Source organism: Oncorhynchus tshawytscha, linkage group LG33, assembly GCF_018296145.1.
Source record: "Oncorhynchus tshawytscha isolate Ot180627B linkage group LG33, Otsh_v2.0, whole genome shotgun sequence".
In the NCBI taxonomy this organism is placed as follows: domain Eukaryota; kingdom Metazoa; phylum Chordata; class Actinopteri; order Salmoniformes; family Salmonidae; genus Oncorhynchus; species Oncorhynchus tshawytscha.
In genome coordinates, this window is record NC_056461.1 from 23,637,279 (window position 1) to 23,664,430 (window position 27,152).

A 27,152-nucleotide genomic window follows, 5' to 3' on the forward strand; every position below is an offset into this window, starting at 1 on the left:
GAGTAGTTGTTCTGAAAAGCTCTATATATAGAGAGAGACAGACACTGAGAGTGGAATGCCTCCAGAAGCCGATGTTGCCATCCCCCGAAACAGTGGTTGCATCGTTAGTGCTAAAATCCCAGACAGTCCTTCATGGGAACTGACTTCTCCAGCCCTCACTCACTCAGTGCTGTGTATACAGCTCTGGAACGTGCAGCAGCAAAACAGACCGTGCAGCAAGAAAGAGGCAGACAGAAAGAGAGGAGCAGAGAGGAAAAGAGAAAAGGAGAGGAGATGGAGAGAGAAACAGAGAGGCAGAGAGAAACAAAGAAAGGTGTGTGTATTCTAATAATTACTTTAATTGTGTTAATAATAACTATTTGTATACCACTTTTCAATACAAGTTACAAAGTGCTAAAATCCTAAAATGAAACGTAGTGCGATGTACAGTAAGGGAGCACTGGGCTGGGATGCCTCCCTCCCTCCAGCGAGGGCCCCCCTGCTAGGCGATAGGATCAACAGGCCTCCAGCAGTCAGTCAGGTCTTTCCCCTTATTTACCCTCCAACACTACCCCCTCTAAATGAGCCTGCTGAATGAGCCCCTATTAGTGGGAAGCCCACTCAGCCTAGCCAACACTGCAATCCACAAATAATGACTTTCCTGAGAGAGACAGGCAAGACAGGGGGAAAAAAATGTGGAAGAAAGTGATTGCATTTCTTGAGATTATGAGATCCCCCGCCAACAATGTGGCTAAATGTTGGCTGAACAATAGAAAGAGACGAGACACAGAAAGACAGAAAGAGAGAGACTCCACAGTCCGCAACTCAGTCAATGGGAACCAGATCATCAGCAAACACAACAGGAAGCCTTTGGGGAGCACATGCATGCAGACCCATAGACAAACATGGGAAATTATCTCTAATGCTGGGGGGAGACCACAGCTCTGCCTCACATTCCTAGAAAACCCCCCAGTCAGGCCGGCTTTGCTTGACTGCATGGCTGCACATTTGAAAAATAGACAAACCGATTACGGCCCTGTGTTTATGTTTCAAAGAGTAATGCAATCCAGTCTCAACTGGGTAAACAGGGGGGGGTCTAATTGTGGTTCGGAGAGGAGGGTAGGAGAGGTAAGACCTGAAGGGTCTACTACAGAACAGGATCAATGAGTTAGCCAGCTTTGATAATAAATGACTTCTGGCTGATTAAGAATGCAAAACTTATGTGTTTTTAGTTGTTGTGTCAATTAGACCATGCCCATTTCAAGCTTACAGTGCCTTCAGAAAGTATTCAGATCCCTTGACCTTTTCCGCATTTTGTTAGGTCAATTAAAATGTTGTTTTTCCTCATCAATCTACACACAATACCACTTAATGACAAAGCAAAAACAGGTTTTTAGACATTTTTGCTAATTTATGCATATATTTAAAAATGAAACATTACATTTACATATGTATTCAGAACCTTTACTCAGTACTTTGTTGAAGCACCTTTGGCAGCGATTACAGCATCGAGTCTTCTTGGGTATGATGCTACACACATAGTACACCTGTATTTGGGGAATTTCTCCCATTCGTCTCTGCAGATCCTCTCAAGCTCTGTCAGGTTGGATGGGGAGCGTTGCTGTACAGCTATTTTCAGGTCTCTCCAGAGATGTCCGATCGGGTTCAATTTCGGGTTCTGGCTGGGCCACTCAAGGACATATAGAACTTGTCCCAAAGCCATTACCACATTGTCTTGGCTTTGTGCTTAGGGTCGTTGGCCTGTTGGAAGGTGAAACTTTGCCCCAGTCTGAGTTACTGAGAGCTCTGGAGCAGGTTTTCATCAAGGATCTCTCTGTACTTTGCTCTGTTCATCTATGCCTCAATCCTGACTAGTCTCCCAGTCCCTACCGCTAAAAAACATCAACACATCATGATGCTGCTACCACCATGCTTCACCTTAGAGATGGTGCCAGGTTTCCTCCAAACGTGACGTTTAGCATTCAGGCCAAAGAGTTCCATCTTGAGCTCTATGGACAATTAATTTGACCTCATGGCTTGGTTTTTGCATGCACTGTTAACTTTGGGACCTTATATAGACAGGTGTGTGCCTTTCCAAATCATGTCCAACCAATTGAATTTACCACATTTGGACTCCAGTCAAGTTGTAGAAACATTTCAAGGATGATCAATGGAAACAGGATGCACCAGAGCTCAATTTTGTGTCTTAGAGAAAAGGGTCTGAATACTTATGTAAATAAGGTATTTCATTTTCATAGAAATTTACAAAAATGCTTAGTCATTATGGGGTATTGTGTGTAGATTGCTGATGATTTTTTCTCTTTAATCCATTTTAGTACAAGGCTGTAACGTAATAAAATGTAGAAAAAGTCAAGGAGTCTGTATACTTTCTGAAGGCACTGCTTCTTTACCCCCAAAATAAGTTATTTCTGAATACTTAGGCAAGTTAGCAGGCTAACTCATTGAGTCTGCTTTGCAGTATACCCTTCGGGGGCAGGATGAAAAAACAAAAACAGAACAGACATGAGCCTGTTATGGATACATAGTGAGTGTTAATATGTCAAGCACGTTCAGTATAAAACAAAATACGTGACACACACAGACATGTACACAGACACACACACACAACAGGAAAATCCCTCCATGACATGGCCTGGCACAATTCTGCACGCAGCTAAAACGCAGGGATAAACTACTGTCCAATCCTGTTAGTTGAGCCATGGTACGGCAGTGGAGGATAGGATGATACACTATCCCGTATTGATTAACAGTAGATTATGCTTTTCCCAGAAAACTGATGGATCCATATAAGTAGTGGCCAGTGCTACCGGGGTGGGGGTAGGGTAGAAGCGCTTCAAGAAAAAGGGGTTGGACAGGGAGGTCCCTTAAGGGGGTTAGATTGCAGGCAAACATCATGCCTGAGAAGATTTTTTTATTTTATTTTTTTATGTAATAGCTGGAATGGTGGAGCACTTTATTCTATTGCCTTCATGATAAAGCATTAACTTATACAGTTGAAGTTGGAAGTTTACATACACCTTAGCCAACTACATTTAAACTCAGTTTTTCACAATTCCTGACATTTAATCCTAGTAAAAAAATCCCTGTTTTAGGTCAGTTAGGATCACCACTTTATTTTAAGAATGTGAAATGTCAGAATAATAGTAGAGAGAATACATTATTTCAGCTTTTATTTATTTCATCACATTTCCAGTGGGTCAGACATTTACATACACTCAATGAGTATTTGGTAGCATTGCCTTTAAATTGTTTAACTTGGGTCAAACGTTTTGGGTAGCCATCCACAAGCTTACCACAATAAGTTGGGTGCATTTTGGCCCATTCCTCCTGACAGAGCTGGTGTAACTGAGTCAGGTTTGTAGGCCTCCTTGGTCACACACACTATTTCAGTTCTGCCCACAAGTGTTCTATAGGATTGAGGTCAGGGCTTTGTGATGGCCACTCCAATACCTTGACTTTGTTGTCCTTAAGCCATTTTGCCACAACTTTGGAAGTGTACTTGGGGTCATTGTCCATTTGGAAGACCCATTTGTGTCCAAGCTTTAACTTTCTAACTGATGCCTTGAGATGTTGCTTTGATATATCCACACAAGTGTCCTTCCTCATGAAGCCATCTTTTTTGTTTAGTGCACCAGTCTCTCCTGCAACAAAGCACCCCCAAAACATGATGCTGCCACCCCCGTGCTTCACGGTTGGGATGGTGTTCTTCGGCCTGCAAGCCTCTCCCTTTTTCCTCCAAAAATAACGATGGTCATTATGGCCAAACAGTTATATTTCTGTTTCATTAGACGAGGAGACATTTCTCCAAAAAGTATGATCTTTGTCCCCATGTGTAGCTGCAAACCGTAGTCTGGCTTTTTATGGCGGTTTTGGAGCAGTGGATTCTTCCTTGCTGAGAGACCTTTCAGGTTATGTCGATATAGGAATTATTTTACTGTGGATATAGATACTTTTGTACCTGTTTCCTCCAGCATATTCACAAGGTCCTTTGCTGTTGTTCTGTGATTGATTTGCACTTTTCACACCAAAGTACCTTCATCTCTAGGAGACAGAATGCTTCTCCTTCCTGAGCGGTATGACGGCTGCGTGGTCCCATGATGTTTATACTTGCGTACTATTGTTTGTACAGATGAACGTGTTATCTTCAGGCGTTTGGAAATTGCTCCCAAGGATGAACCAGACTTGTGGAGGTTTACAATTTTTTTTCTGAGGTTTTGGCTGATTTCTTTTGATTTTCCCATGATGTCAAGCAAAGAGGCACTGAGTTTGAAGGTAGGCCTTGAAATACATCCACAGGTTCACCTCCAATTGACTAAAATTATGTCAATTAGCCTATCAGAAGCTTCTAACTAAACCCATGACATCATTTTCTGGAATTTTCCAAGCTGTTTAAAGGCACAGTCAACTTAGTGAATATAAACTTCTGACACACTGGAATTGTGATACAGTGAATTATAAATTAAACAATTGTTGTAAAAATTACTTGTGTCATGCAAAAAGTAGATGTCCTAACCGACATGCCAAAACTACAGTTTGTTAAAAAATAAATTTGTGGAGTGGTTGAAAAACGAGTTTTAATGATTCCAACCTAAGTGCATGTAAACTTCCGACTTCAACTGTAGATTTAGAAGAGTATTTTTCCCTCTTAAAGGGCAATTCCCCCACGTTTCAACCTCATATTCATAACCTCCAGCACTAAACCAGTGTCTACATATGTGAAAACAGAGTGGTTCTATGATCTGTGTTTAAAAAAAGAAAGAAACAACAGTGATTTTTTTAAAACCTGCAACGAGTTTCTAGCTCAAGGGACAGTATTCTTGTCACTGCGAATCTCATAGTGTTTGAAAATCATAGTTTTTAAAATGTTTTAACTTTTGATGGTATCATCAGGTATAACTTTTATTACTTTATATATATATATTTTTTTTTTGAAATTCAATTCTGCACACTCCTCTCCACTTTGACCAGTGTGACATAGCAGTGTCCGCCCTGTCCTGCCCACGCCACCAAACCCTCTGACATCACACTAGCCAGTAGACAATGTAGTACCTGGTTTGGCTCACTATGCAGAAAGCCATCACTTACAAGAAGAGCAGGGGATCATGGTGACCTCCTAGCATATTCATCTGTTTGGCTAATCTACACCGGCCAAATTACTGTCCATCTCCTCTGGCTAATTTGTGAAAACACTGGCCAGCTGGCCTGCACTATTGATTTATTGGAGGATCCGGGGTGGTGAGAGTCAGCGAGGAGCAGAATAGCAGGACAGCGGTGACAGCAGTGTGATGTGGTGTGGGTGGCAAGGACCCCTCTCCATCCTGTTAACAAAGGATAGAACATCTAGATCTCCAGTTTCTAGGAGTTCCATCAAGCGGAGGACTTCCAGGAACTAAGGGACATTGGGGTCAATTGTATGGTGGTTCACAGAAGAGTCGATGGGGCTGGGGTGGCGGCTGGGTCACTAAGGAACCCTAACCCATATTGAGTTTCAGGAGAGTCAACCTGGTCTCAGGATGCTCTAAGCTAATTTGATCCAGGCTTAATGGCAACTTGAATGGCTCTGTGTTGTGGGTTTCCAGCCTCTTCGTGTTCAAATAAATCAATTTGGTAAAAAGCGGTGGCTTCACACTTTTTCAAGGGGTGGCCAGGTCTGATGTCATAACCTTTCTTATAGAGGCTTAGAGCTTATTGGATAAACCTGCAGCCTTGATGCACTTGGGGGTAAACTGTTTCCAGGGGGGCATTTTTGAAGAGGAGATCCAAACAGTTTCCATTAGATTACACCATCACCACCCCAACTCCAGAAAGCACACAAAAAGTTGAGAGGCCGCCCCAGTAAACTCGTTCATTTTCCTCAAGCCCTGAGTTTAACAAGTTTAAGGAGACTGCATGAGTCAAACCTGGGTCTGCACCCGACCTTGTGCAGGAAACGCCATTTAGGAAAACAGAAAAGATGATGGGGGGGGTGAGAGTGTGGTGGGTGCAGAGGGGGGTTGATTACTCAGCAAGATACACAGTGTTCTGAGTCATTAGCCTCACAGCCAATTTGTTCAATAGCTCTGCCATAATTCAATCAGGGCCATGCAGGACTCAGGCCTGCTGGCAACCTACACTGGCATGAGTTTATTTATTTATCCATTGAGGTATTGGGCTCTGTCACTGAAACAGGGCCAGGGGAGGGTCCTTCTAGGGGGAGAGTAGCTAACTGCGTATAGTTACTCTCCAAATACAATAGGTAGGTATAGTCTCAGTGTGGGGTAAGATCTGGGGTTATGAAACATACATTCATAACAGGCCTGACTCAACACTTCCCCAAAGAGGTGGTGAGAGGTCTCTCTGTCATTATCTGACTGGGAGATAAACATCATACATAACATGTAATGTAAAACGGCTTCAAAGATCATCTTGTTTTTCTCCCGTTTTCTTCGTCAAATCCTTAAACTAGCCCTGTCGTAATCGTAGCATTGAAGACAGAGTCGGAGAGTGACTTTTACTTTCTCTCAAAATGTTTTCCTGGAACCGTGTTTTTTAAGTGAGGAGGGGGGCAGTGAATTTTGTTGTTTTAATCCTTTGCCCCATTGTTCCGGTAGGGCTGTTTTCCGAGGAAGCAGACAGACGGATAATTCCAGATAGTAACACAATACCTGTCTACTTTTGTAATGGGCAGATCGAAATGGGAGGAACATGACAAGCCTTGTCATAGGCAGACAGCAGGGGAAGCAGCAGCGGAGGCAAGACGGCAGCTTGGCATTGAGAGCCGCAGGTAGTTTTGCATGGCTGGAGATACAAACTGGGTTTGTACACACAGGCACACAAGGGCAACATCCTTTCCTTTTTGCTTCACAATAAACAACCATGATTTCCCCTTGTTTATTTATTGTAGCATCTTAGTGAAAGCATTTTGCGCGGCCTTCTTTTTCCAGGTGGGGGAGAGGGGTAGTCACACGGCACAGTTTCAATCAGTGTACTGCCTTTATCGTGTAGTAGAGATGTATGGCCAGGCCGTTGTGTCTGCTATGCTAATAGAGGCAGGAGTCTTTCAGAGAGCTGGCCAAGAGCAGCACTAGCTTGTCCCTATAGGGTCGATGCATCAATACCAAGCTAATAATCCCGCTACCTCGGAGGGCCGACCCTCGCCAGTGACCCACCGCAGTCTGCCCCCCTGTCCCCCCTGTCCCCAGAAGACTAGAAGGAGGAGAAAAATAGGACACTTTGCTCTTCCTCACGTTTATGTATCGACTGAGCCCACTAGGGGCCGTCTGCTATCGATTGTGCCTCTTTTCTTCGTGGCTGATACAGACGCTTGGTATGGGCGGCACGTATGGGCTGGGGTCTTTGTTGTTGTGTATGTGTGCGTGTGTGTTGCCAGTGCTGTTACTGCTGTGCTGCATGCCGTCATTTTAGTCAGGCAGGGTAATTAGATGCTTGACCGTTCTGGTCCCAGTGGAGGTGGTGGGGAACGGGTAGCGGTGTGTGTGCGCGCGTTAGTGTGTGTGTGTGCATGCATTTGTGTGTGTCTACGTAAGTGAGGGGACAAGGGACATCCGTTATCAGCCTGAGCCAATGCAATCCAGTTAACAGGTGAGTCATAAACATAATCATACACACATACAGTACCAGTCAAATGTTTGGACACACCTAGTCATTCATGGGTTTTTCTTTAATTTTACTATTTTCTACATTGTTGAATAATAGTAAAGACATCAAAACTATGAAATAAAACAACAGGACAATGACCCAAAACACCTGCAGGCTAAGGACTATTTGACCAAGAAGGAGAGTGATGGAGTGCTGCATCAGACGACATGGCCTCCACAGTCACCCGAACTCAACCCAAATGAGATGGTTTGGGATGAGTTGGGCTGCAAAGTGAAGGAAAATCAGCCAAAAAGTGCTCAGCATATGTGGGAACTCCTTCAAGACTGTTGGAAAAGCATTCCAGCAGAAACTGGTTGAGAGAATGCCAAGAGTTTGCAAAGCTGTCATCAAGGGAAAGGGTGGCTACTCTGAAGAATCTAAAATATATTTTGATTTGTTTAACACCTTTTTTGGTTACTACATGATTCCATATGTGTTATTTCATAGTTTCGATGTCTTCACTATTTATTCTACAATGTAAAAAATAGTAAAAATAAAGAAAAAACCTTGAATGAGTAGGTGTAATATAACTTTTGACACGCACACACACAAGTGCAGTGGACCTCCTAATTGCATCTCCCTCTCCTCAAATTGAGCCCAGCTGAGGGAAGATGGTGTAAACTAAATGTGAAGCGGAGCCAGACCCTCAGCTAAATCACCTTAGGGATGAGATTCCAAACATAACTAGCTTCCAGTATCTAATAATCAAAGGTTCCTCTCAAGGGGGAAACATCACCCAAAACAGCAACACAGTCATGACAAGACAATACAGATGAATCTAGAAAAAAATTATACACAATCAAACGCACGCACGCATGCCCGCCCGCACGCACAAACACAACTCTCTGCATTTATCCCCACAAGAGGAGAACCATGACGTCACCTTTTTCTATTCTCCACACTACAGTGTATTTTAAATAGTGAAATTTAACCCACTTACTCCACCTAGGGGGGAGTTTGGTAACTACATCTACCAGGGTTGGGCTCAAATTGAATTGGTAGTCAATTCAGGAAATTATTTGAATTTAAAATTCAGAAAGGTTAAAACTCTTAAAATAAATAGCTTCTGCTTTTCAGTTTATTGAGAAGTGATTGAAAATAAATTCCCCTTTTCGATTATTGAAATAGTAATTTTTGTTTACTTCCTGATTCGACTGCCTTTAATTCAAAGCCCAACCCTGATATTACAGCCAAGCACGATTGTGTCAACTTTGCTGTGGTAAAACTAAAATATCCTTATACTGTATATTTTATATTCTCAAAGCAGCCAAATTACAAATGGATGTGTGAATAAATGACAAACTATACAAATATGTTTCCTGTTCTTGAATTTCCTGTACGGTTATAGCAATGGAACTTTCGGTTGAACCCTTTGACCAGATGGCACATCTATTTTTATCATCTTATTTCCTACTGAAATATAATTTTATTTGATAAAATTGCTGTAATTCATATTTACACTCAGTAAACTGTACTGTTGGCTTGACACTTCCACATATCTCTCCATTTCCTCTCTGCCTTTCCCCCCATTTCACCTCTTTGATAATGTCATTCTAGACATGGCTGTCTCCCCAATCCCCCCATTGTCACCTGTCCTTCACCTACCATCTGTCTCTCTCCCTTTCTCCTCCCCCCTTTCCCCTCACCTCTGTGGTGACGTACAGTACCAGTTTAAAGCCTTGATGACAGCTTTGCACACTCTTGGCATTCTCTCAACCACATTCATGAGGTAGGCACCTGGAACACATTTCAATTAACATGTGTTCCTTGTTAAAAGTTCATTTGTGGAATTTCTTTCCTCAATGCGTTTGAGCATTAAGAAAAACCCTTGAATGAGTAGGTGTGTCCAAACTTTTGACTGGTACTTTAGTTATTTATCAAACAGAGGAGAGCTCCCCATCGCCCCCTCTCTACCAGCCACCTTTCCTTCATCTATCTCCACTGCTTCCTTCCTTCTCAACATCCCTCTCCACTGCTTCCTTCCTTCTCAACATCCCTCTCCACTGCTCCCCTCCTTCATTCTCTCTCTCTCTAGTGCCTTCCTCCTTCCTTATCTTCATCCCTCTCTACCGCCCCCCCTACTTCCTTCTCTCATCCCTCTCCACTGCCTTCCTCCTCTCCATCCCTCTCCACTGCCCTCCTCCTTCCTTCTCTCCCTCCCTCTCTACTGCCTTCCTCCTTCCTTCTCTCCCTCCCTCTCCACTGCCCTCCTCCTTCCTTCTCTCCATCCCTCTCCACTGCCTTCCTCCTTCCTTCTCTCCACTGCCTTCCTCCTTCCTTCTCTCCATCCCTCTCCACTGCCTTCCTCTTTCATTCTCTCCATCCCTCTCTTTTGCCCTCCTCCTACCTTATCTTCATCCCTCTCTACCGCCCCCTACTTCCTTCTCCACTGCCCTCCTCCTTCCTTCTCTCCATCCCTCTCCACTGCCCTCCTCCTTCCTTCTCTCCACTGCCCTCCTCCTTCCTTCTCTCCATCCCTCTCTACTGCCCTCCTACTTCCTTCTCTCCATTCCTCTCCAATGCCTTCCTCCTTCCTTCTCTCCATCCCTCTCCACTGCCCTCCTCCTTCCTTCTCTCCACTGCCCTCCTCCTTCCTTCTCTCCATCCCTCTCCACTGCCCCCTCCTTCCTTCTCTCCACTGCCTTCCTCCTCTCCACTGTTCCCCTCTTTCCTTCTCTCCATCCCTCTCCACTGCCCTCCAACTTCCTTCTCTCCACTGCCCTCCTCCTTCCTTCTCTCCACCCCTCTCCACTGCCCTCCTACTTCCTTCTCTCCACTGCCCTCCTCCTTCCTTCTCTCCATCCCTCTCCACTGCCCTCCTCCTTCCTTCTCTCCCTCCCTCTCCACTGCCCTCCTCCTTCCTTCTCTCCATCCCTCTCCACTGCCTTCCTCCTTCCTTCTCTCCATCCCTCTCCACTGCCCTCCTTCCTTCTCTCCATCCTCTCCACTGCCTTCCTCCTTCATCCCCATCCCTCCACTGCCCTCCTCCTTCCTTCTCTCCATCCCTCTCCACTGCCCTCCTCCTTCCTTCTCTCCATCCCGCTCCACTGCTCCCCTCCTTCATTCTCTCTCTCTCTCTAGTGCCTTCCGCCTTCCTTATCTTCATCCCTCTCTACCGCCCCCTACTTCCTTCTCCACTGCCCCCTCCTTCCTTCTCTCCATCCCTCTCCACTGCCCTCCTCCTTCCTTCTCTCCACTGCCCTCCTCCTTCCTTCTCTCCATCCCTCTCCACTGCCCTCCTACTTCCTTCTCGCCATTCCTTTCCACTGCCTTCCTCCTTCCTTCTCTCCATCCCTCTCCACTGCCCTCCTCCTTCCTTCTCTCCACTGCCTTCCTCCTTCTCCATCCCTCTCCACTGTTCCCCTCCTTCCTTCTCTCCATCCCTCCTCCCATCCCTGCCCTCCTACTTCCTTCTCTCCATCCCTCTCCACTGCCCTCCAACTTCCTTCTCTCCACTGCCCTCCTCCTTCCTTCTCTCCACCACTCTCCACTGCCCTCCTAATTCCTTCTCTCCACTGCCCTCCTCCTTCCTTCTCTCCATCCCTCTCCACTGCCCTCCTTCCTTCTCTCCCTCCCTCTCCACTGCCTTCCTCCTTCCTTCTCTCCCTCCCTCTCCACCGCCCTCCTCCTTCCTTCTCTCCCTCCCTCTCCACTGCCCTCCTCCTTCCTTCTCTCCCTCCCTCTCCACTGCCTTCCTCCTTCCTTCTCTCCCTCCCTCTCCACTGCCTTCCTCCTTCCTTCTCTCCCTCCCTCTCCACAGCCCTCCTCCTTCCTTCTCTTCCTCCCTCTCTACCGCCCCCATACTTCCTTCTCTCCATTCCTCTTCACTGCCCTCCTCCTTCCTTCTCTCCATTCCTCTCCACTGCCCTCCTCCTTCCTTCTCTCCACTGCCCTCCTCCATCCTTCTCTCCACTGCCCTCCTCCTTCCTTCTCTCCATCCCTCTCCACTGCCCTCCTCCTTCCATCTCTCCACTGCCTTCCTCTCCATCCCTCTCCACTGTTCCCCTCCTTCCTTCTCTCCATCCCTCTCCACTGCCCTCCAACTTCCTTCTCTCCACTGCCCTCCTCCTTCCTTCTCTCCACCCCTCTCCACTGCCCTCCTACTTCCTTCTCTCCACTGCCCTCCTCCTTCCTTCTCTCCACCCCTCTCCACTGCCCTCCTACTTCCTTCTCTCCACTGCCCTCCTCCTTCCTTCTCTCCATCCCTCTCCACTGCCCTCCTCCTTCCTTCTCTCCCTCCCTCTCCACTGCCTTCCTCCTTCCTTCTCTCCCTCCCTCTCCACCGCCCTCCTCCTTCCTTCTCTCCCTCCCTCTCCACTGCCCTCCTCCTTCCTTCTCTCCCTTCCTCTCCACTGCCTTCCTCCTTCCTTCTCTCCCTCCCTCTCCACTGCCTTCCTCCTTCCTTCTCTCCCTCCCTCTCCACAGCCCTCCTCCTTCCTTCTCTTCCTCCTCTCTACCGCCCCCCCATACTTCCTTCTCTCCATTCCTCTTCACTGCCCTCCTCCTTCCTTCTCTCCACTGCCCTCCTCCTTCCTTCTCTCCATCCCTCTCCACTCACTGCCCTCCTCCTTCCTTCTCTCCATCCCTCTCCACTGCCCTCCTCCTTCCTTCTCTCCATCCCTCTCTACTGCCCTCCTCCTTCCTTCTCTCCATCCCTCTCCACTGCCCTCCTCCTTCCTTTACATCCCTCTACACTGCCCTCCTACTTCCTTCTCTCCACTGTCCTCCTCCTTCCTTCTCTCCATTCCTCTTCACTGCCCTCCTACTTCCTTCTCTCCACTGCCCTCCTACTTCCTTCTCTCCCATCCCCTCCACTGCCCTCCTCCTTCCTTCTCTCCATCCCTCTCCACTGCCTTCCTCCTTCATTCTCTCCATCCCTCTCCACTGCCCTCCTCCTTCCTTCTCTCCATCCCTCTCCACTGCCCTCCTCCTTCCTTCTCTCCATCCCTCTCCACTGCTCCCCTCCTTCATTCTCTCTCTCTCTAGTGCCTTCCTCCTTCCTTATCTTCATCCCTCTCTACCGCCCCCTACTTCCTTCTCTCATCCCTCTCCACTGCCTTCCTCCTCTCCATCCCTCTCCACTGCCCTCCTCCTTCCTTCTCTCCATCCCTCTCCACTGCCCTCCTACTTCCTTCTCTCCATTCCTCTCCACTGCCATCCTCCTTCCTTCTCTCCATCCCTCTCCACTGCCCTCCTCCTTCCTTCTCTCCACTGTTCCCCTCCTTCCTTCTCTCCATCCCTCTCCACTGCCCTCCTACTTCCTCCTCTCCATCCCTCTCCACTGCCCTCCTACTTCCTTCTCTCCACTGCCCTCCTCCTTCCTTCTCTCCACCCCTCTCCACTGCCCTCCTACTTCCTTCTCTCCACTGCCCTCCTCCTTCCTTCTCTCCATCCCTCTCCACTGCCCTCCTCCTTCCTTCTCTCCCTCCCTCTCCACTGCCTTCCTCCTTCCTTCTCTCCCTCCCTCTCCACTGCCCTCCTCCTTCCTTCTCTCCCTCCCTCTCCACTGCCTTCCTCCTTCCTTCTCTCCCTCCCTCTCCACAGCCCTCCTCCTTCCTTCTCTTCACTGCCCTCCTCCTTCCTTCTCTCCATTCGTCTTCACTGCCCTCCTCCTTCCTTCTCTCCACTGCCCTCCTCCTTCCTTCTCTCCACTGCCCTCCTCCTTCCTTCTCTCCATCCCTCTCCACTGCCCTCCTCCTTCCTTCTCTCCATCCCTCTCCACTGCCCTCCTCCTTCCTTCTCTCCATCCCTCTCCACTGCCCTCCTCCTTCCTTCTCTCCTTCCCTCTCCACTGCCCTCCTCCTTCCTTCTCTCATCCCTCTCCACTGCCCTCCTCCTTCCTTCTCTCATCCCTCTCCACTGCCCTCCTCCTTCCTTCTCTCCATCCCTCTCCACTGCCTCCTACCTTCTCTCCATCCCTCTCCACTGCCCTCCTCCTTCCTTCTCTCCATCCCTCTCCACTGCCCTCCTCCTTCCTTCTCTCCCATCCCCTCCTCCTTCCTTCTCTCCATCCCTCTCCACCACCTCCCTTACTTATTTCCATCCCTCTCTACTGCCTCCTACCTTCTCTCCATCCCTCTCCACTGCCTCCTACCCTCTCTCCATCCCTCTCCACTGCTTCCTACCTTCTCTCCACCCCTCTCCACTGCTTCCTACCTTCTCTCCATCCCTCTCCAACTGCTTCCTACCTTCTCTCCATCCTAACGTCCAAGATGGCGTAGCAGTAAGCCGTCCTGTCTCGTCGTGTCCCTTGTATATATCGTCTATTTTTCGTTTTTTACATATTTTTCTTCAAAAACATTTTGCTAAACCTAAGCTTCCAAATACTTCCAAATACTCTCCTGCAACCCGCCTCACCCAATGTAGCTATTTTTCCTAAAGTATTTATATTTACTTCGGAACCGGAACCCCTCAACTGAAGCTAGCCGGCTACCCACCAGCTATGCTAGCGGTCTTCAGCTAACCGGTCATCAGCTAAGCTAACCTTTAGCTCGGAAAGCTCTCGCCAGCTCGAACAACGCGACTCTAACCAGAGCATAACGGACCTATTTATTTTTCATCCCCGGATTCATCCCTGGATTCCCACCGCAAACGGAACATTTCAGCTGGATCTTCACAACTAGCTATCTAGCTAAACCGCAACCCCGGATGATTACTCCTGGCTAGCGCTTCCACCCACTTAGCGTGAAGCTAGCCCGGCCAGCGCACCTGTACTACCACCGTAGCATACTCCTGGGCTACAATACCCGGGCCCACGACCGGTCTATCGATGTCACCGCATGAAGAGGAATAAACAGACTCACCCCATCGCGACGTCCCCTAAAGGCCAACTCTCTAGCCCTCGCTATCTCCCTGCTTGCTAAACTCGGCCTGCTAACTGCTAGCTTGTCTAGCCCCGGTCCACTAACTGCTACCTTGTTTAGCCCGGGCCTACGAACTGTTAGCTTGTTAGCACAGGCCTGCTAACTGCTAGCTTGTCTAGCCCGGGCCTACGAACTGTTAGCTTGTTAGCACAGGCCTGCTAACTGCTAGCTTGTCTAGCCCGGGCCTACGAACTGTTAGCTTGTTAGCACAGGCCTGCTAACCGTCTGAATCGCCGCGTCCCAAACACTCACCGGACCCATATTTACTTTCTATCTCTTCTTGATTTTTAATCTGTTTATACCTTTCCGGAAACCTGCCTCACCCGATGTGATACGGAATCGCTATTATTTTTAATTTTTAGAACACACTCAAGAACCTCCAGAAGCTAACCAGCTAACTAGCTACAAGCTATTTAGTCATTGTTAACTTTTTTTTCAACCTGGATAACACTCGCCAGTCCAGCTTCCCTGCCCCATCCACCGCTGCCCCCTGGACACTGATCTCTTGGCTACATAGCTGATGCACTCTGGACTGTCCATTAATCACGGTACTCCATTCTGCTTGTTTATGTTTTATCTGTCGGCCCCGTTGCCTAGTCAACGCCATTTTACCTGCTGTTGTTGTGCTAGCTGATTAGCTGTTGTCTCACCTACTGTTTAAGCTAGCTTTCCCAATTCAACACCTGTGATTACTGTATGCCTCGCTGTATGTCTCTCTCAAATGTCAATATGCCTTGTATACTGTTGCTCAGGTTAGTTATCATTGTTCTAGTTCACAATGGAGCCCCTAGTTCTACTCTTCATACCCCTGAAAACTCCTTTGTCCCACCTCCCACACATGCGGTGACCTCACCCATTACAACCAGCATGTCCAGAGACACAACCTCTCTCATCATCACCCAGTGCCTGGGCTTACCCCCACTGTACCCGCACCCCACCATACCCCTGTCTGCGCATTATGCCCTGAATATATTCTACCATGCCCAGAAACCTGCTCCTCTTATTCTCTGTCCCCAACGCTCTAGGCGACCAGTTTTGATAGCCTTTAGCCGCACCCTCATACTACTCCTTCTCTGTTCCGCGGGTGATGTGGAGGTAAACCCAGGCCCTGCATGTCCCCAGGCACCCTCATTTGTTGACTTCTGTGATCGAAAAGCCTTGGTTTCATGCATGTCAACATCAGAAGCCTCCTCCCTAAGTTTGTTTTACTCACTGCTCTAGCACACTCTGCTAACCCTGATGTCCTTGCTGTGTCTGAATCCTGGCTCAGGAAGGCCACCAAAAATTCAGAGATTTCCATACCCAACTATAACACCTTCCGTCAAGATAGAACTGCTAAAGGGGGAGGAGTTGCAGTCTACTGCAGAGATAGCCTGCAAAGTAATGTCATACTTTCCAGGTCCATACCCAAACAGTTCGAACTACTAATTTTGAAAATTACTCTCTCCAGAAATAAGTCTCTCACTATTGCCGCCTGCTACCGACCCCCTCAGCTCCCAGCTGTGCCCTGGACACCATTTGTGAATTGATCGCCCCCATCTAGCCTCAGAGTTTGTTCTGTTAGGTGACCTAACCTGGGATATGCTTAACACCCCGCCAGTCCTACAATCTAAGCTAGATGCCCTCAATCTCACACAAATCATCAAGGAACCCACCAGGTACAACCCTAACTCTGTAAACAAGGGCACCCTCATAGACGCTCATCCTGACCAACTGGCCCTCCAAATACACCTCCGCTGTCTTCAACCAGGATCTCAGCGATCACTGCCTCATTGCCTGTATCCGCTACGGAGCCGCAGTCAAACGACCACCCCTCATCACTGTCAAACGCTCCCTAAAACACTTCTGTGAGCAGGCCTTTCTAATCGACCTGGCCCGGGTATCCTGGAAGGACATTGACCTCATCCCGTCAGTTGAGGATGCCTGGTCATTCTTTAAAAGTAACTTCCTTACCATTTTAGATAAGCATGCTCCGTTCAAAAATGCAGAACTAAGAACAGATACAGTCCTTGGTTCACCCCAGACCTGACTGCCCTCGACCAGCACAAAAACATCCTGTGGCGGACTGCAATAGCATCGAATAGTCCCCGGGATATGCAACTGTTCAGGGAAGTCCGGAACCAATACACGCAGTCAGTCAGGAAAGCTAAGGCCAGCTTCTTCAGGCAGAAGTTTGCATCCTGTAGCTCCAACTCCAAAAAGTTCTGGGACACTGTGAAGTCCATGGAGAACAAGAGCACCTCCTCCCAGCTGCCCACTGCACTGAGGCTAGGTAACACGGTCACCACCGATAAATCCATGATTATCGAAAACTTCAATAAGCATTTCTCAACGGCTGGCCATGCCTTCCGCCTGGCTACTCCAACCTCGGCCAACAGCTCCGCCCCCCCGGCAGCTCCTCGCCCAAGCCTCTCCAGGTTCTCCTTTACCCAAATCCAGATAGCAGATGTTCTGAAAGAGCTGCAAAACCTGGACCCGTACAAATCAGCTGGGCTTGACAATCTGGACACCCTATTTCTGAAACTTTCCGCCGCCATTGTCGCAACCCCTATTACCAGCCTGTTCAACCTCTCTTTCATATCGTCTGAGATCCCCAAGGATTGGAAAGCTGCCGCAGTCATCCCCCTCTTCAAAGGGGAGAGACCCTGGACCCAAACTGTTACAGACCTATATCCATCCTGCCCTGCCTATCTAAGGTCTTCGAAAGCCAAGTCAACAAACAGGTCACTGACCATCTCGAATCCCACCGTACCTTCTCCGCTGTGCAATCTGGTTTCCGAGCCGGTCACGGGTGCACCTCAGCCACACTCAAGGTACTAAACGATATCATAACCGCCATCGATAAAAGACAGTACTGTGCAGCCGTCTTCATTGACCTTGCCAAGGCTTTCGACTCTGTCAATCACCATATTCTTATCGGCAGACTCAGTAGCCTCGGTTTTTCGGATGACTGCCTTGCCTGGTTCACCAATTACTTTGCAGACAGAGTTCAGTGTGTCAAATCGGAGGGCATGCTGTCCGGTCCTCTGGCAGTCTCTATGGGGGTGCCACAGGGTTCAATTCTCGGGCCGACTCTTTTCTCTGTGTATATCAATGATGTTGCTCTTGCTGCGGGCGATTCCCTGATCCACCTCTACGCAGACGACACCATTCTATATACTTTCGGCCCGTCATTGGACACTGTGCTATCTAACCTCCAAACAAGCTTCAATGCCATACAACACTCCTTCCGTGGCCTCCAACTGCTCTTAAACGCTAGTAAAACCAAATGCATGCTTTTCAACCGATCGCTGCCTGCACCCGCATGCCCGACTAGCATCACCACCCTGGATGGTTCCGACCTTGAATATGTGGACATCTATAAGTACCTAGGTGTCTGGCTAGACTGCAAACTCTCCTTCCAGACTCATATCAAACATCTCCAATCGAAAATCAAATCAAGAGTCGGCTTTCTATTCCGCAACAAAGCCTCCTTCACTCACGCCGCCAAGCTTACCCTAGTAAAACTGACCATCCTACCGATCCTCGACTTCGGCGATGTCATCTACAAATTGGCTTCCAACACTCTACTCATCAAACTGGATGCAGTCTATCACAGTGCCATCCGTTTTGTCACTAAAGCACCTTATACCACCCACCACTGCGACCTGTATGCTCTAGTCGGCTGGCCCTCGTTACATATTCGTCGCCAGACCCACTGGCTCCAGGTCATCTACAAGTCCATGCTAGGTAAAGCTCCGCCTTATCTCAGTTCACTGGTCACGATCGCAACACCCATCCGTAGCACGCGCTCCAGCAGGTGTATCTCACTGATCATCCCTAAAGCCAACACCTCATTTGGCCGCCTTTCGTTCCAGTACTCTGCTGCCTGTGACTGGAACGAATTGCAAAAATCGCTGAAGTTGGAGACTTTTATCTCCCTCACCAACTTCAAACATCAGCTATCTGAGCAGCTAACCGATCGCTGCTGCTGTACATAGTCTATTGGTAAATAGCCCACCCATTTTCACCTACCTCATCCCCATACTGTTTTTATTTATTTACTTGCTCTTTTGCACACCAATATCTCTACCTGTACATGACCATCTGATCATTTATCACTCCAGTGTTAATCTGCAAAATTGTAATTATTTGCCTACCTCCTCATGCCTTTTGCACACATTGTATATAGACTCCCCCCTTTGTTTTCTACTGTGTTATTGACTTGTTAATTGTTTATTCCATGTGTAACTCTGTGTTGTCTGCTCACACTGCTATGCTTTATCTTGGCCAGGTCGCAGTTGCAAATGAGAACTTGTTCTCAACTGGCCTACCTGGTTAAATAAAGGTGAAATAAAATTTTAAAAAATATTTAAAAAACCCTCTCCACCGCCCCTCTACTTCCTTCTCTCCCATCCCTCTCTACTGCCTCCTACCTTCTCTCCATCCCTCTCCACTGCTTCCTACCTTCTCTCCATCCCTCTCCACTGCTTCCTACCTTCTCTCCATCCCTCTCCACTGCTTCCTACCCTCTCTCCATCCCTCTCCACCACCTCCCTTACTTATTTCCATCCCTCTCTACTGCCTCCTACCTTCTCTCCATCCCTCTCTACTGCCTCCTACCCTCTCTCCATCCCTCTCCACCACCTCCCTTACTTATTTCCATCCTTCTCTACTGCCTCCTACCCTCTCTCCATCCCTCTCCACCGCCCCTCTACTTCCTTCTCTCCCACCCCTCTCTACTGCCTCCTACCCTCTCTCCATCCCTCTCCACTGCTTCCTACCTTCTCTCCACTGCTTCCTACCTTCTCTCCATCCCTCTCTACTGCCTCTTACCTTCTCTCCACCCCTCTCCACTGCTTCCTACCTTCTCTCCATCCCTCTCTACTGCCTCTTACCTTCTCTCCATCCCTCTCCACTGCCTCCTACCTTCTCTCCATCCCTCTCCACCGCCCCTCTCCATCCCTTCCACCACCCCTTATCTCCCATCCCTCTCTACTGCCTCCTACCTTCTCTCCATCCCTCTCCACTGCCTCCTACCCTCTCTCCATCCCTCTCCACTGCTTCCTACCTTCTCTCCACTGCTTCCTACCTTCTCTCCACCCCTCTCCACTGCTTCCTACCTTCTCTCCATCCCTCTCCACCACCCCTCTACTTCCTTCTCTCCCATCCCTCTCTACTGCCTCCTACCCTCTCTCTCCATCCCTCTCCACTGCCTCCTACCTTCTCTCCATCCCTCTCCACTGCCTCCTATCCTCTCCACTGCCTCCTACCTTCTCTCATCCCTCTCTGCTACCTGCCTCCTACCTTCTCTCCACCCCCACTCTCCACCCTCTCCATCCCTCCTCCTCCACTGCCTCCCTACCTACCTTCTCTCCATCCCTCTCCACTGCTTCCTACCTTCTCTCCACCCCTCTCCACTGCTTCCTACCTTCTCTCCATCCCTCTCCATCCGCCCCTCTACATCCTTCTCTCCCATCCCTCTCTACTGCCTCCTACCCTCTCTCCATCCCTCTCCACTGCCTCCTACCTTCTCTCCATCCCTCTCCACTGCCTCCTACCTTCTCTCCATCCTTCTCTACTGCCTCCTACCTTCTCTCCATCCCTCTCCACTGCCTCCTACCTTCTCTCCATCCCTCTCCACCGCCCCTCTACTTCCTTCTCTCCATCCCTCTCCACTGCCTCCTACCTTCTCTCCATCCCGCTCTACTGCCTCCTACCTACCTTCTCTCCATCCCTCTCCACTGCCTCCTACCCTCTCTCCATCCCTCTCTACTGCCTCCTACCTTCTCTCCATCCCTCTCCACTGCCTCCTACCCTCTCTCCATCCCTCTCCACTGTTCCCCTCCTACCTTCTCTCCATCCCTCTCCACTGTTCCCCTACCTTCTCTCCATCCCTCTCCACCGCCCCTCTACTTCCTTCTCTCCCATCCCTCTCCACTGCCTCCTACCTTCTCTCCATCCCTCTCTACTGCCTCCTACCTACCTTCTCTCCATCCCTGTCCACTACTTCCTATCTTCTCTCCATCCCTCTCTACTGCCTCCTACCTTCTCTCCATCCCTCTCCACTGCCTCCTACCTTCTCTCCATCCCTCTCCACTGTTCCCCTCCTACCTTCTCTCCATTGCCTCTTTCCCCTCCATCCCTCACCTATTTGGTGACGTAGTTCTGTACCAGACTATAGAGGGGTCCCCGCCCATCATCCCTATTCTTCTCCCACCATCCTTCTCTCCCTCTGTTCCTCGTTCCACCCTCACTTATTTGGTGGTGCAGTCCATCACCCTCCTTCCATCTCCCTGCCCCTTTCATCCAACTCTCCCTCCATCCCCCCTCACCTCCTTCGTGACGTTGTCCTGCACCAGGTTGTAGAGGGGCACGATGCGGCTGACCTCCAGCAGGACGGGGATGGGCGAGGGCTGCTCGCGGCCTGCCTGACGGCACAGGTGGCAGGCCGACGGACAGCTGCCCTTCTCTTCGCAGCGGATCTCCACGCCACTCACCAGGTCCTCTGTCAGCAGCTGGGTCTTCAGCAGCCCAGACAGGTAGCTGATGAAGGGCATGGACTTGAGCTCGCGCCTGCTTCCCTGGTCTGTCGCCTCTGGGAGACAGAAAGAAGGAGAGAGGGCAACTGAAAAACAGTCTATAGTCTAACATCAGATTTTATCAGTCCTAACCTTAATCATTAGGGACATGGAGAACTAGCTGACCCTGTGTCAGTGGTTGGGAGCAACATCTACCGTTCCCAAAAAACACATTGTGTAAATGACAAGAGACTTTCCTTTTCGTTTAGCTTTATTTACAGAGATTAGTCTCATTTTGAGATGAAATCTCTTCGCAAGAGACCAGAACGGTGTCTGAGCGACAAAGGACCAGAGCCAAACCCCCATACACACTGACACATGCAAACCTGCATCGACGTACGTCCGCCACATGTCCTGAATCGCCCATAACACAAGGCTGACAGCTGCATTCACGTCTTCCTATCCCCCAAAATGGCTCATATCAAAATACACAGCCAGTGAAAGGGGGAGTTTCACACGGCCGCCTCACTCACATCGCATGTGCCACCATCTGGATCTACTTTCTATTGCGGTCAAAACAAAAGAATCCCTCATTGTCATCAACTCCTCCACCGGGAATGAACGGTGGGTGATGACTTATTCCTGCATAGTGTAAATAAGCATTGATAAGCATTCTCATCGACAGGGGGATTCTTGCGCATAACGTACCCGAGCCAGTGGGCTAACAATGCTACGTTGGAAAGAAGTGAAACAGGGAGTAATGTTAATTGAGTGTTGAGTGTTTCCTTGGATGGAGGGAAGTATACAGCCATGTGTTGGGAAAGCAGCAGATGTGCTGTCTGTCTGTGTTGATGGGAGGGAGGAGAGACGGGACACACAGCAAATTTGCGATCAGAATTTGAACACCCACAGTGTTAAATGTAACACTTTCTTGTGTATATGTAGCCCACCAAAATAGTGTTAAACTAACACTTTTTAAAGAGTCTTAGGTCCCTAAAACCATGGATGTTGCAAATTCCAACTAACATTAACATTTTATTGGCGCTGATGCTGTTACACAATCTCAGTGTTAGGGAATTAACACCTGTGGTGTTACAGTAATTTGTTTTTGCGTGTTTTTTTGTATATCACTGGAAGGTTTAAAGCCTTATTTGCATATATATTTCCCAGGTTGCCTTTCGAGTGAATTTTAAAGGTACCTGTACCACCCATGACTGTGTTTGCTAGTGACAGTGACATGTTTGTTGCAATCATGGCTTTCATTCCTGTATTCTTCACCAAATGATTCCCTAAGTTAATATTTTAGCATAAAAACTATTATTTATGACAATCCATTACTTTTTTTGACAATAACTTTTTTTGTTGACAATACCATACTTCGACAGCCTAGTTTTACTCACAGTGATTTGAAACTCCTGGTTTACAGGCCACATCGGCAAGTCATATTATGCTGGCTTGCAAAGTGTTATATAATTCCTATTGGAATCGAGTCAGAGTTAGGATATCCAATAATTGTGACTTTCAACTACTCACAATCTGCAGTTAGAATGACTGCAAAGGTAGGGAATAATGAAAAATGAAACTACCTAAACCATCTCAATAATGGGTGAAATAGGTCCAACCACTTACAGATGGGATTAGTTTAGAAAAATGCATGTTATTTATCTATGTGTAGTATGAGATCAATGAATCAATCACAGTTTTCTCCTGGATCAAAATGGGGTTTATGTGGTCGGCTTCATGGGAGCGTGGCCATGGGTGCGGTCGCCGACTAAAGACTTTAAGAGGCCCTCCTGTTGGCCGCATGACAAAGTGTATCTGTTTTAAAGCTCATTTCCTGCAATTCTACACATTTCGCCACGTGGCGGAGATAACCACGGCAAGGTGACTGGGAACATGGACGTGTACAAACCGACCAATTATGACCTACGTAAGGCAATCAACGAGGCAAAACGTCAGTACAGAGACAAAGTGGAGTCACAGTTCAATGGCTCAGACACTAGATGCATGTGGCAGGGACTCATGGATTATCCATCCCTAGACAACCTCTGCCCAGTACCCTACACGCTTAAAAAAAAAAGGTGCTATCAAGAACATAAAAGGGTTCTTCGGGTGTCCCCATATGAGAATCATTTGAAGACCGCTTTTGGGTTCCATGTAGAAGCCTTTTGGGTTCCATGTAGAACCCTTTCAACTGCCTTGAACCGGCTACCCCCGGGTACTCTACTCTGCACCTTAGGGACTGCTGCCCTATGTACATAGTCATTGAACACTGGTCACTTTAATAATGTTTATATAGTATTTATATATCAACTGCTGTACTTTTTGGGGATTATTTAAAAAAAGTTTGATTATTGTGTGCTTGTTGACATTTACTGCATTGATTGATAGGAACATAAACATTTCGCCATAACACCTTTTCCACTCTGAGAGTTAACGGAAGTTACAGTCGAGTAACAACACCACCACCTGGTTAACACTGTTCACCGCAGGTGGCGTCAATTTAAATCCTCTAGTGATAACCTCACTCGAATCAACACTCAGATATAACACGTTTTACCTCAACACCGAGATTTAAACACCTGCCAATTTGCTGTGCAGGCTGGAGAGAGGAGCTCTGACTGAGTGGTGAGGGTCTCTCAGCCTACAGCCATGTTCAATCAAATGTACACTGTTGCAAACTGCTGATGGGAGGAAATCATATTCATCATGTGCTATGGATGATTTTACTTAATTCTTCCAAATGTGTATTTATTGTGGGGGGGGGGGGGTCTTCATAACCCCAAGTGGGTATGAATGTTTTCATGGCATATCAGAATGAATATTGTTTTGTTCAATCTGCATGCCTTGTCTAAGTAGTTCCATTACCTAACCTGTACTTTTGTGCTGCACAGGAGCAATGCCGTGGTTGACTATGAGTGAATGATTTCCAGCCATAGTCTCTAATTGTTTGCTATTAAGAGGCCTACAGGTTTTCTCCAACTGCAGAGCAATTAACTGACTCAGTCATATCCAGAATTGTAGGAAAAGGTCTAGAGCTGAATCAACAGGGGGAGGAGAACACCAGGCAGCGCCAGAAGTGAGATGTATTAGCTAGCTACACCCCTAACCAAAGGCCAAACTCACACAGTTTGTGCAAGCTACATTTTACCAGAGGAGGAAGGGGGGAGGTTACTTTTTTAACAAGGCAAGTCAGTTAAGAACAAATTCTTATTTTCAATGAAGGCCTAGGAACAGTGTGTTTACTGCCTTGTTCAGGGGCAGAATGACAGATTTTTACCTTGTCAGCTCGGGGATTCGATCTATCAACCTTTTGGTTCCTAATCCAACGCGCTAACCACTAGGCTACCTGCCACCCAATAGAGTAATTGGCAGCAGCTTAGGGTAAAAGTCATTTAAAAGATTTCACATAATTTCCAAATGATTCATTTTCTGCAATGCATTTAATCATATTGAAATAGAGCAGCCTTCGGGAATATTTTACAGAACAAAATAAAATGTACAGCGCGTGAACTTAATCAGCATGTGTGTTGGTCCTTAAACTCACTAGCCTCGCATTCTCTCTCGACGGCCCTTTAAAAGCCGAGCCAAGGACAAAGCTTGTTATGCCTTCTGCTTCCGTTCCTCATACACACAAACACATTCGGAGCTGGACTCTCTCACAGAACATCTGTGAAAAATAGCTTCCACTGGAGCAGGTGGGGGAAAAGCATAAATGTAACACAGGTGCAGATTATCTGACATTTTCAGGATAAGAGGACTAGTCGGTGACAGAGTTCCAAAATGAATCTTCTACGCAAAAACAAACATTCCACTGCCACAAGGACTCACCACCCATACATATACTGTAACACCAGCTCAAATGAGATATATACACTGTAGTAAAAATGTAAAACACAGAGGTGAGAAGCGTGAGTCAATAAATTCCCTCTTTCATTCAACACATGCAAGTGTGTGAGATATACGTCATCAGACAGTGTGTGTGTGTGTAGTTTGATAATAGGCTGATGTTGTGGTGAGACTGTGGGCTCCAAACACAGACCCAGCTGCAGAGCAGAGAGAGTATGAAAGGACTGGAGTAGGGAAAGGGGAGGGATACTCTCCTCCGTATCCTATGTAAACAGGCTCAAGGGGTGGCTCTAAGAGCCCAATTACACGCACTTCTTGAGTCAACACAGACACAGAAAGGAGCTGTCATCACTTGGCCCTCGCAATAAAGCCCTGTGATTATCCCAGGTTTTACTGCAGGCTTCGCAGGGCTGCTCACATCACAGCCGTCTGCGTTACTTCCTTCCCCTTCCTCTCCATCCGTAAGCCTGCGACAATCATGTCTGACAGTTAATATTAATCCCAACGTTTTAGATGGGATTGAGAGGTGACAAATGGACACTGGATAACACAGCCCTTATGCATTAATTACAGGTGTGTAGGAGGCTTACAACTGTGTGACATTCTATTTTGTCTGGATTCTACAGAAAATGTATTAATGGGTAGCTTAAATTGTTTTGGGAGAGGAGCAGTGAAGATGTTGTGTTTTATATTTGGGCAATCTGTAAAACAGACAGTTAATATATAAAGGATGAATGACTTTCCCAAACATTGATATCTCTCTCTCTCTCTGTTTCTCTCCTTCTCCGGTGTCTCTCTCTTGTCCCTCCAACGTCCTGATGGGCTGTGGCCGATGAAGGACGGCACGGGTTGCTATGACTACTCAAAGGGCACGGACAGCACGGACGGCTTCAACGGGGGCTCTCTCTCCCTCTCTCCGTCTCTCCCTCTCTCTAAATAATGAGTCTTTGTTGATACAGTGTATTCTTAGAAGCTACACTCTGGTCATGATCGTGTCCCTGGCAACACCAGCAACGTGTCAGATATCTCAGTGCTAATTTCACACAGATGTTGTCAGATTGTTAGTGTTGGCATTGTTATTATTGCCCCATAAAATATCTCTGTTCAGGAGTTTTTTGACATGAAATTTGGCCTTTATAACTACTCTGGTACTCGTCAAGATCATATCCCCTATTTATTCTCCTCAGTCAGTTGATTTCTGCATTTTCTTAGTGAAAATGCAAGATGAAGGGAAATTGCAATGAAATACACACATGATGAGGAGGGAGAGACACAAAGAGAGGGTGTATCTCAGTAGTATAAAGTGAGTAGCTACATCCCCTTGTCTAGCCTACTCTCCATCTGAATCAATCCGGGTTGTGGGTGGAAGCAATATAGTAGAGGCCATGAACTAAACACCCTGATTGATGCAAAAGTCCCCAAAAATATTCAAAACTAAAACAAAGTGCTGTTGAAGTTTTCATTTTTTCCAAGGCCCATTGTGTCAGATGAATATAAGTAGACAGTGATTTTTAGGTAAGCAAAGATAATATGCTTCCTAAATACCACAATATCAATATGGCACAGCTGCAGCGCAATTACAGCAACAGCACAAAAGGTTTCTGTTCTGTGAGTCAAAAGCCTATTGTCTTTACAAATGTCTTAATAAATGTAAAATATATGTTAAGCTCACTGAGAATGTACAGAGAAAACATTTTAATGCATAGCTAAAGCAAGCATATGGACTATCCTTTTTCCTTTCCATTTACCTTTTAGTTATGCATAGCTTAACATTATGATTGCGTTATGAAAATCTTCAAATTGCAAATGAACTTTTAATTTATATTAATGTGCAGGTAGTTCATTTTCTGAAGTGCAATTTGTTTGTTGTTGTGTTTATTAGTATCCTCATTACCCCATTAGCAGCTTTCTTCCTGGGATTCAACGGGGATAAAACAATTACATCACAACAAAACACAACACAACAACCACCTACATCAAAAATAAAACAATACATCATACAAGGTATTATTTCATTATTACTCTATTATTACAACCCTGTAGCTCACTACAAATACATTTTGTAATAAGACCTTTGCTGCCATCTAGGGGTCAGCTGATATACTATTTTCCATGGGCTGCAGCATCTGCACTCATCTGCCCATGACTGTGTATAACTGTAGGCTACTGATAGAGATGGATACTTTTCACGGTTCAAAGGATGTATCTTCTTACTGTCCTCATTTATTTTCATCCTGTTACTACAGGATGTAAGAGCATTGTATTACATTTCATGGAAGGCATGTCTATAAATCCTGCATTG

The 27,152-nt window shown here is 47.2% G+C and overlaps 1 protein-coding gene and 1 long non-coding RNA gene across 3 annotated transcripts in view; one reads left to right on the forward strand and one right to left on the reverse strand.

The window, feature by feature from the left end:
- The window catches only part of LOC112231008 (astrotactin-2-like), a 500,130-nt gene that overhangs the window by 104,718 nt on the left and 368,260 nt on the right, over positions 1-27,152 (reverse strand). For both annotated transcript variants that reach the window (XM_042311033.1, XM_042311034.1), the window contains one exon: positions 20,816-21,078. In XM_042311033.1, coding sequence (XP_042166967.1) covers positions 20,816-21,078 — 263 coding nt within the window. The remainder of the gene's footprint in view (positions 1-20,815; positions 21,079-27,152) is intronic.
- Positions 185-27,046, forward strand: LOC112231010. The gene is made up of 3 exons (XR_002950402.1): positions 185-313; positions 6,668-6,763; positions 25,689-27,046. It is a non-coding gene; the product is annotated as an uncharacterized LOC112231010 (long non-coding RNA).